Here is a 10,949-nt window from a genome sequence, read left to right on the forward strand (position 1 = left end):
GTAAAACATTTCAATTTCCTATCTTCAACACAACCCTCACTTTCCCTCTGTCCTTAACCAAAACCACTTACGAACCATAGGTTGATGTGGATTTCAACCAGTTTCAATGGGCACCAGTGAATCAGTCCTCCAAAGCTTCAACCATGACGAGCTATGACACCTCTTCCACCTTAAAGACTGCCACTCACACTGCCTCATCAGTAGCTTCTGCCTCGTTAATGGCTTATGGGCTGACAGATCATTTCCCTCCTCCGCCCTCGAACCTGTTGCAGGAAACCCCCGACTATGTCTCTTCCCAGCCTCAGGAGCCAGCCTCCCAACATAAGCACGCTGTTACTAAGGAGCAGTACTTTAAACACAAGAGTACAGCCGAACTAAAGCGCATCTACAAGCACATCAATCCAGAAGTCCGCAGGAACATCGAGGAGGACTTCTTGAGTGAGCTCACCGAAGCAGAAAAGAAAGACTTGGAAAGCGAGGAAATGGTGGGAGACGTCCAGCAGGCATGCTATATGTTTGAAAATGACGGCACCGGCTCAAGCCAGTGTTCGAGCCCTGACAGAGAGTACCTGGAATGGGATGAGATCCTCAAAGGCGAAGTGCAGTCCATGCGCTGGATGTTCGAAAACAAGCCGCTCGATACGATCAAAGACGACAACCCAGATGAAGACGAGGTGGGGAATATCGCCCAGCAGGAAATCATTGCCGGCAAAGATGTCAGACACACAGCTTGGATGTTTGAGACTCAGCCCATTGATGCTCTGGGGACAGAGGCGACCGATTCTACTGAGGAGTCACAAAAATCGACTGATCTCGCGAGAGGGGATGTCCGCACTGCCACGTGGCTTTTTGAGACGCAGCCACTCGATTATCTGAATAAGATCTACCAAGAAGACGAGCAGGAGACGGACTTTGTCGTCACCAAAAGCATCACTGGCGGAGATGTGAAAACCGCCAGATATCTCTTTGAGACCCAGCATCTGGATTCCCTGGGTAAAACAGAAACATTTGAGGAGAGCAACTTCCTGAACCTGAAGTCTGAGCTGGAGGAGATCAAAGGGGATGTGAAGACAACCACTCGCATGTTTGAGACCCAGCCCATGTGTGTCATCAGGGGGGATTCGGGAGAGATGCTGGAGATCACCACCATCCGCAGGGAGGAGACTGAGAAAGGAGACGTCAAGACATCACGCTGGATGTTTGAAACACAGCCTCTGGATATCATTAACAAAGACCCTGCGATGGTGAAGCTGATATGTGGCATATCCATGGAGGACAACATCCAAGTAGGTGTGAACAAAGGTAGGTGGCTTTTTGAGACCAAGACCCTTGACACCATTAAGGATGAAGAATGGGAGAGTTCCAGGAAGCAAAAGGAAGACATACTTGGTGCCGATGTGAGGAAGCACTGTCTGGTTTTCGAGACTCAGGCTATGGATACTCTGAAAGACAACGCCAATGCTAGACCTTTACCTTCAGAGGAGATTGTAGGAGGAGATGTTCGATCAGCCAAACATCTGTTTGAAACAGTGCCTATGGAAAATCTGAAAGAACTGCTCGAAGTGGGAAAACTTAAGAAAATGGTTGCATCTGAAGAAGAAAAGGGTGACGTGAGGCATCAAAAGTGGGTCTTTGAGAGCCAGCCACTGGAAAATATAAGGGAGGAGAAGAAGGAGATTACAAGAACGGTGAACGTCGAAGCTCTGGACAAAATAGATGTGACAAATTATAAAGAAAGGTTTGAAAGTATGGATTTAAGTAAGTGTGAAGGAACACAGAAAATTCAAGTTGAAGGTGTCACAAGTGGATCCGTCCGATCCAACAGAGTTCTTTTTGAATCCACCCCTATGTACGCTATGCAAGACAGCTCTGGCCATTACCACGAGGTGAGGACCGTGAGGCGTGACGAGATTGTGAAGGGAGACGTGCGCAGCTGCAGATGGATGTTTGAAACACGTCCGATTGATGAGTTTGATGAAAGTATCAATAAGTTTCAGATCATAAAAGGTATATCCAAGCAGGAGGTCGAGTCAGGGGATGTCAAAACGGCCAAGTGGTTGTTTGAAACTCAAGCGCTTGATGCCATTAAATCTTGTCATGTTGAGGATGAAGAACATACATCTAAGGAAAGTATTGAAATCGAGAAAGGGGACGTTAAGACTTGCAGGTGGCTATTTGAGACTCAGCCGATGGATGCTCTGTATGAAAAGGTGGAAAAGAGCGAGGCTGACGTCGAGCAAGTTCAAAAAGGTGACGTCAAGACGTGCACTTGGCTCTTTGAGACCCAGACACTTGACAACATACGTGATCATACGGAGTCTGAGACCATTCTGAAAACCTGCACTGTAAAGCAAGACGACGTCCAAGGAAAAGACGTGCGGCTCGCCCGCTTCCTTTTTGAAACCGAGAACCTGGAAAATATCACAGGTGAGGACGTTGGTTCTTTCAGAAGGGTTACAGAAATTAACATCCAGTCAGGCGATGTTTCCAGGATGAAGTACATCTTTGAGAATCGCTCCTCTGACATTATGAGCTCCACCTCTGAGGAAACAATGCAGAGGCTGAAGACACAGCAGACCGAGGACATCCAGAAGGGAGACGTGATGAACTGTACCTGGATGTTTGAGCATCATCCAATCGATGCCATGCGTGACGATTCAGCGGAGGCGAAGGAAAGTCGCACTGTGACTGACGTTCAGGGCGGTGACGTTGATAAGGGCCGCTTCATTTTCGAGACCTACTCTCTGGATAAGATTAAAGAGGAGTCCACTGAGACTGATATTTCTAAAATCACGAGTATCTTTAGAGATAAAGTAGAGAAGGGGGACGTGAAAAATTACACCATGATGTTTGAAACTCAGCCGCTGTACGCAATCTGTGACAAAGAGGGACATTATCATGAAGTGACTACAGTTACCAAGGAAGAAATCATTAGAGGAGATGTGGTGGGGGCTCGATGGCAGTTCGAGACAAAGCCTCTGGATTCAATTAGAGATTCCGAGGAGGTCTATGTTATCAAAGCTGTGACTGAGGAAGGTATCAACAAAGGAGACGTTAGCACTGCGAGGTGGAGGTTTGAAACACAACCTCTGGATGAAATTACAGAGGAAATAAAAGTCAGGTCGAAAACAATTGCTGATATCCAAGGCGGTGATGTGAAGACAAATAAGCAGCGATTTGAGACTGATGAGATGTCTCAAAGGTACATCAGAACCGTTAGTGTGAGCGAAATCCAAAAAGGCGACGTCAGATCTGCCACATGGATGTTTGAAACGCGCACAATTGACGAGATCCGCGGTGAAGGCGCAGAGTACGATGGCATGGAGAGAGTGACAAAAGAGGAAGTAATGAAAGGAGATGTCAAGCAGTCTGTGTGGCTCTTTGAAAAGCAGCCCCTTGACAGTATCAAAGAGACTGACGACACAGAGCTTGTTGCCACAAAGGAAGAAATCCCACAGGCCGATGTGAAGACGACAACATGGCTATTTGAAACCACTCCGTTCCATGAATTCAACGAGAGCAGCATGAGGAAGACAGAAATAATGGGTAAAAGCATCAAAGACACACTTGAGGAGCTGTACTGTCAGAAAATGGTGGAATCACAAGGGGTTCTTTTTGAGGCAGATGAGATTGGCGATGTCCGCATGGCTAAGTACAAACTCATGAATCAGGAGGCTCCGGAAATCCAAAGAGAAGAGATTATCAGAGGAGATCTGAGCAACATAATGATGAACCTCCTGAACCGCAGGGAGATCACTGAAAGGGGGATAACTGTTGACAGTGAGGAGCGGGGCAACATCAACACCACAGTGAAGCAGCTATTCAACCAGGAAAGGGGAATCAATGTGGAGAAAGAGGAAATTGTCCGCGGTGACATTCAAGAGGCCGTAAACAATCTGCTCAAGAATGAGGGCTCCTCCAAGCGTGGCATTCTGATTCAAGAGGATGAGAAAGGAGACGTGAGGTTGACTATCTACTCCCTCTTGAATAAAGGGGAGAGGGCTAGCATGGAAAAGGAGGATATCATTCAAGGCAACGTGAGCAGAACGCTTCATCGTCTTCTCTCCAACTCGGGAGGAGAAGACTCTAAAAAGATACGGGTCGGAGAAACGGAAAGGGGTAACGTCAGCTTTTACTCCACATGCATTGAGTCGGGAGCCTTGGATTATCTGAAGCAGCTTCAGTACGAACCCGGTGAAGCTCAGGAAGAAGTAAGAAAGGAGAATATCATAGGTGGTGACATTCAGGAGACAAAGATCTTGCTGCGGAAGAATCAACAGCAGATTGGTCGCACAGTGGCAGAAGACGATATAGTGCCTGGTGATGTACACAGCAATGTTAAAGTATTTATGACGGAGCCTGCTGTTACCTACAGAAACCTAGAGAAAAAGGATATTGTCAAAGGTGACCTCAACGCAGCCATGGATTCACTGACCCAAGCCATCAATCAGAAAGTTTTAATAGAGAAAGAGGAGGTGGTGAAGGGAGACATACCAACTACTTTGAGGTCTCTGGAGGAGGCCCAGCATCAAGCCAAAGAAATGGAAAAGCCTGAAATTGTCAGGGGAGATATCAGAGGTGCTCTAGAGTCACTGGAGAAATCTGCAACCACCAATACGGAAGCTACAGTTGAAGATCTAGTGCCAGGTGATATCAAAGGGACCCTGAAGTCCCTGGAAGAGGCTAAGCAAGCTGTGAAAGAGGTCGAAAAAGAGGAGATTCTCAAAGGGGATATCTACACCGCCATGCAAAGTTTACACGAGGCAACGAGTGAGAAAAAGACTTACCAGCATCAAGTGAGCGAACAAGGGGATGTTAAAGGCACGATCCAGCTCTTGCTAGAGCCAACGACTTCTCCCAGACTGCAGCGCAGGGGGAGCATCGAAGGAGACGTGAAAACATCTATAAAATGTCTCTATGAAGGACAGGATGCAACACAGCTGGAAAAGGAGGAAGTCTTGAAAGGGGACGTTCAAGGGGCAATAAAGAATCTAATGCAAAGAAAACAATATTCGCATCCCAAACGCATGCATCCCCCTAAGAAAGCGAAAGTGCCCGTGAAGAATCCATTAACTGTCAAGCAAGCGGAGCATGAATGCTTACATGAAGACAAGAGTGAGAGTGTAGCAGTCAATCCTGCCCCCACTGTGAAAAAGCTCTCTCAGAGCAGTGAGTCACAGAAGCACACACAGAGGCACAACGAAAGCAAAGCAGTGAAAACACAGGTAATAACTCAAGAGGCCCACTCTGTTACTGTATCCAAAACAGACAATGCCACTGGGGCCTCTCACCAGAAGAGCATGAAAGAACAGAAGCAGCAAGTGCTGCCCCCACCAAAAATACAAGCTCCTAAGCCTATTATGATAAAGAATAAACAAATGACTAATAATGATCAAACGGAGACCAAAGCGTCTGATGTGAATGTGATCAAAGAGGTGCAGAACATATCGCAGACTAGTATTTCAAACAAGCAAGTATGCGAAACAAAGTCGATCAAACAGGTGCAGACTACAGTGACGGAGAAAACTGTCGTTCGTAAGCAAAATGTATCGGAGCAAATGTCTCAAAAGCAGCAAACCGAGTGTAAGGCGCTCACACAGAAGCACAGCATGAAAAATGAGAAGAGTGATTACCGAAACCTTGACATGAGAGGGAAAGGTGTGATCAAAAAGGCGAAGCCCGAGATTCACTTCCCCCCTCCTCCCTCTTCACCACCTCCACCCTCAGAGTCGGAGCTCTCCCTCCCTCCCCCGCCCCCGCCGGTGCTGGAGGGCCCAGCATGCCCCCCTCCTATCATGAGGGAGGACAGCGACCTCCCACCTCCACCACCTCCACCTCCCATGGAATGCAAGTCTGAGCTTGAATTTTTCCCTCCTCCTCCGCCTCTACCCAGCCAAGATTTTCTCCCACCGCCTCCCTCACAGCAAGAGCTTTACGCAATGTCTCCCCCTGCAAAGCTGGCCAAACCGATCGGAAAGCCTTTATTCAAAGTGCCCAAGCAACCAGAAACACAGAAGCAGCCGGTACAAATTAAACCCAAATGGCAGAAAAAGCAGCCAACTCCTCCACCACCACCACCTCAGCTCCCTCCCGCTCAAGCAGAGACCGTGTCAACGGAGCGTAAAGGAGCTAAAGTTCAGGAAGTGAGAAAGGAAACGACCCAACAAATTGAAACAAGCAAGCAGATTCAGTCCGAATTAACAGCAGTGTCGACAACAAAAATACCAAGCATCCCAGCTGTGAAACCAATGCAAAAAGAGAGCCCAAAGCCACCTAAAAAAAGCTTTGTCCCTCCTATTAAACTGCCTCCACCTCCTGAACCCACTCCAGCCGCAAAGCCTAAAACTTATGCTCGCAAATTTAAAACCCCTCTCATGCTTGCAGAGGAAAAGTACCGCCAACAAATGGAGGCAGAAGAAATGGCGAGGAGTAATGTCACCACTCCCACTTCACCAATTAAGATACCCTCCTCTGCTGCAAGTCCTGAGCTTCATGCAGCAATGAGCACAGAGACAGAAGAGGCCACGGAAGCATCAAAAGCAAAGAGCGAAGAAGCTAAAACTGTTTCCAAAGAAGGAATATTGCCTGCCAAGAAAACCCCTTCCCAGATCCCTTTGAGCAAACCCTTGATCTCAGTTTTAAATAAGAAATCAGCATCTGGATCGTCAATTGTTTCCGTGGATAAAAAACATGTTGCCAGCCAGCTCTCCGAAAAAATTGCCTCAACTGATGTCGTTAACAAGACTCAAACCGCACACAAGCAGCAGACTGTTTCTGTTTCTCAGGCCTCACATATTGAAAACCAGTCATGCTCGAATGTGGTCACTTCTTCAGTCACGCAGCAGCAGCAGTTTATTAAGAAATCCAGCACCAGGTCTGTCGCTTCCACACACAGTGCTGTCCAGGAAAATGTAAATCTCCAAAGCCAGACTGCGGTCACATTGAAAGCTGGAGATGTGAAGAATAGTAATGCGCCTCCGACACAGGAGGGGAAAGTGAGTCCCTCTCAACCCACTAAAATTCCAAAGGTAACTCCGAGTTTCAAGGTGAAAACCTTTAAGATGCCGAAAGAGGAGAAAAGTGAAATGCATTTACAGCAAGAGAAAAGTAATGTTTCACAGAAAAGTGAAACAAAAGTGAATCAGAAGAGCAACCAGCTGACGTCCGCAAGAACTGAGATGAAAACCGAAATGAAAGTAAAGGAGAAGAAAAGTCATGTGACCCCACCTATAAAGGAAGTTGAGGTGGAGGTTCACGTTAAAAAGGGAAAGCAGGTGCAAAAGAATGAGACTGACGTAAAGCTGTCGCCATCAGTTACTGCTTTAATGCCTAAGCTGGCAAAGATAACATCTGCAGCAACTCATCAAGGACAAGGCCATGCATCTGTCTCCCACAGTCAGCAGAGCATAAAGACGGAGCACATTCAGCACGAGAAGGTGGTGGTGACCGAGAGTGTGGTACAGCAACGCTTTCAGAGACAAGAGGCCGTTCACATGCAACAACAAACAAAGGTACAAGCAGCGGAAGCGAATAAAGTGCAGATAAAGGCAGTGAAGTCAAAAGGTGAGCCCGAGAGCGTGTCTGTGCAAGGGACGGGGAAAATAGCCCATAAAGACGAGGCTCATTCAGAAGAAATCACAGATTTGGAGAAATGTAATGTGATGCAGAAGCTGCTCGCTCAAATGAAAGAGCTCGAAGGCACACCAAGCAAAATAGACTCCAACGCTGTCAGGATGATTATAAGCCAACTCCCTGACTGGGCGATGGGCTCGGATGAGAAAAAGAATTTCAGTGAAATTGCTAAACAGCAAAGTAAGAAAAAGCTGAAAGAGATGGTGGCCTATGTGAGAAATATTTGTCATGCAAAGTTCATATATTTGGAGGAGAGCTCAAAGGCCGTGGAAAAGCAGGGCCACGAAAAAGAAGCGCCGCCAATGCCTCCAAAACCAGACAAGAGCGTTCACAGCGCTGCGACTGCAAAGATATCGAAGATCAGTATCGGCTCGTCCAAAAGTGAGAAGAAGCTGGTGGAAGAGAAAAAGTCACTTCAAGAGAGAAAAGTGCACCAGGAGCTCAGGGAGGAGGCTGATCAGAGGGTGTGCTCACCATTAGCGAGCATCCGCACTCCGTCTCCGACTTTTATAAGCATCGAGTCAAGGAGGATAGACTCGCCGCTCAGAGTCACCCCTTCTCCACCCCCCTACAGGTCAGTCGGTACACCTCCGCCGCCTCCGCGCAAGTCATACACGCCCACATCCACCTTCAGCAGGGCCACGCCGTCCCCCACCCTGAGCCGCTCCGAGAAGCTGATGAAACTGAGGGACACCACCTCCAAGCTTTCTCGCGGCATGACCCCGCCGCCGCCCATGGCGATGCCGGAGTGTATTGCAGCAGAAAGAGAGCAATCATCCCCATTTAGCGACAGGGGGACTCCGATAGAGAGACACGAGGAAGGGTCGGTGGACATTGTGGAAATGGTGGACTCCATGATGACTGTGAGGGATAAAAAGTCTTTCTTCGAGGAGGCGCAGAAGGCAGAGGTGAGCAGGATGTACATGCGGAGGGATCCCATCGACATCCCTGAACGTCTGGGGCTTGACGCTGAGGAAGTGACGATAGACTTTCTGAAAGAGGATCTCCCAAAAGTTGATCTCTCTAAGCTGGTGAACAGATTTGAATCTCCACAACCAAAAGTCTATGCAAGAAAAGAGCCTATTGTCATCACGGAGAGGCTGGGGAGTGATACAGAGGATTCGGAGGACACACCAAGAACTGACGAAATCCCCTCGTTCAACGTAAAAGCCATAACGGATGTGTTTGAGACTGGAGAGCATAGTTCTCAGGCAGCCCGGGAGCTCAGAGAACAAATAGAAAGAAGAGAACCCCAATCGGCCCACACCGAGGTGGCGGGTCACTCGGAAACGACAGTGGTCACTGAGCAATTCTGCAGCATCGACGACTCGACGAGCGAGATGTGCTCCGGGAGCTCCCTGACCCGCGGCAACCCTCCGTCCTACGCCGACGTGGTGAGAGGCGCGGTGCAAACGGTCGACGTGCCACCCGAGGCCTCCACCGAGGAACTGCTGAGGAACTTCCAGCATTCCTGGGCCGAGAGCCAAGGAGTTTTCCAGAACCTTGGTTTCAGTGTCACGGAGCAGAGGACCTCGCAGATCGTAACGCACCAGCAGGCAACCGTCGTGACGGGTAAACCGAGCTGTGCGGCATGAGGATACTAAACGGGCGTGGCGGTGTGTTTTAACGTGCTTTGCGTGTGAGAAGTTTGAGGCATCAACTGCATCGTGTGGAAAGAAAAGAAGCATTAACATTGGTTTGACACTGTTATTTACATGGTGTGATTTTCCTTTGATGTGTTTTTCCTTTGTTTGAACTATTCACACTAAAGCTTGGAGCTGCATCCTGTTTAGGTGCCGTCAGTGTTTAATATTCGCAGGTTGCACTTTGTCCTCTTTATTCACTCTTCCGATGCGTGAAGCTGGCAACATATTGAACACATATTTCTAATGCCTGGGTGTGCGACGCAGAGAAGTGCTTGAAATGTCTCGAGCAAGAAGAAAACAATCCGTTTAATTTTTATTCTTCAGTTGGAGATTCAGCTTTTATTCCAAAGTAACATTTTGAAATATAGAATTAATTACATTTCAAAGCTTTTGGAGTAATTATGAAAATCACTCTCACTCCTTCAAAGACAAACCATTTTAGACAATTAAACACATTTATGACTAATAAAGAGCTAATACGCATGCTAATAAGCAACTAGTTAACAGTGAATATGTGGACCGTAACATAAAGTGGTGCCGTAGTTTTGATGAAATAGGAATTGCTCTGTTTAAACCCCAGTAAATATGAATTCATTATTCATGTGTCATGCTTTAAAGACTCTATTGGTCAGTGGTTCCCAACCTGCAGGTCATGAGCCCCAACGTGGTCCCGAGATAAATCGGAGGGGTCACAAGATCATTATAAGGGATAAAACAGGCCCAATTCTGACTTTCCTACAATTGTTTAGTATTTATTTATACACACACTGCTTAATTTGAAGGTCACAAGCCAAAAAAAAGAGGAAAATACTGTTCAAGGCAATTCATTGGAATTAATTAACTACCAACTTCTTGGTTCTTTCCAGCACATTTTCCTCGGAAATAAAAAGGAAGTGACCAGCCTGTAAATTAAAGTTGTTGCCTGATTTCTTTGCAGAAAATTCGAGTTCCAGAGTCCGAGCTGTGCCAGGTGTGTCGCAAGAGGGTGTACCCGATGGAGTCGCTGTTCGCAGACAAACAAAACTTCCATAGAAGCTGCTTTCGCTGTGAGCACTGCAGCGGCAAACTAAGGTGACGCCATTTCACAGAGCGGACGCATTCTTCTCCCGTGATTCCTTTGCACTACTTTAACCCCTCGTTATCTTCCTTTCCTCTACAGCCTTGGAAACTATGCCTCTCTCCATGGACGAATGTACTGCAAGCCACACTACACGCAACTGTTCAAATCCAAAGGAAATTATGACGAGGGATTTGGACAGAAACCACACAAAGAACTATGGAATAATAAGAACCAGGACAATACAGCTGAAAAGACCAAAGTCAAATCCCCGTCACCTGAGAAGAAAGTCATGGATTCCAGAATTCCCACTGCTCAGAGCACATCAGTTACTCGGGAAGATGACGTGAGAAAGCCAGAAGATGAAAGCAAAAAGCTCACCACTAAGATTTCTGTGGTATGGCCTCCTCAATCAGATTCTCCAAAGAAATCCTACACTATCGAGGAGTTGAAGTTGGTGAAGCCCTCATGGCCCCCTAAGGAGGGCTCGGCTCAGGAAGAGGAACACCTAAATCAGCCTGTGAAGCCTTCATTAAAGGAGACCGATAACCCCGCAGCCAAAGTACAAAATGGACCCGAAGGGGAGAAAGTGAAAAAGCCCGAAGAGACTCCAG

The 10,949-nt window shown here is 47.3% G+C and overlaps 1 protein-coding gene across 1 annotated transcript in view; it reads left to right on the top strand.

The window, feature by feature from the left end:
- The window catches only part of xirp2a (xin actin binding repeat containing 2a), a 40,102-nt gene extending 29,548 nt beyond the window's left edge, over positions 1 to 10,554 (top strand). Inside the window, exons 8-10 of the mRNA XM_076095056.1 lie at positions 81 to 9,204; positions 10,216 to 10,349; positions 10,438 to 10,554. Of these exons, the coding sequence (XP_075951171.1) occupies positions 81 to 9,204; positions 10,216 to 10,310 (9,219 nt within the window). The 3' untranslated portion in view covers positions 10,311 to 10,349; positions 10,438 to 10,554. The remainder of the gene's footprint in view (positions 1 to 80; positions 9,205 to 10,215; positions 10,350 to 10,437) is intronic.
- The last annotated feature ends 395 nt before the right edge of the window (positions 10,555 to 10,949 follow it).

The sequence above is a fragment of the Anarhichas minor genome, unplaced genomic scaffold (genome assembly GCF_050575085.1).
Source record: "Anarhichas minor isolate MPS153535 unplaced genomic scaffold, ASM5057508v1 ptg000018l, whole genome shotgun sequence".
Classification (NCBI taxonomy): Eukaryota; Metazoa; Chordata; class Actinopteri; order Perciformes; family Anarhichadidae; genus Anarhichas; species Anarhichas minor.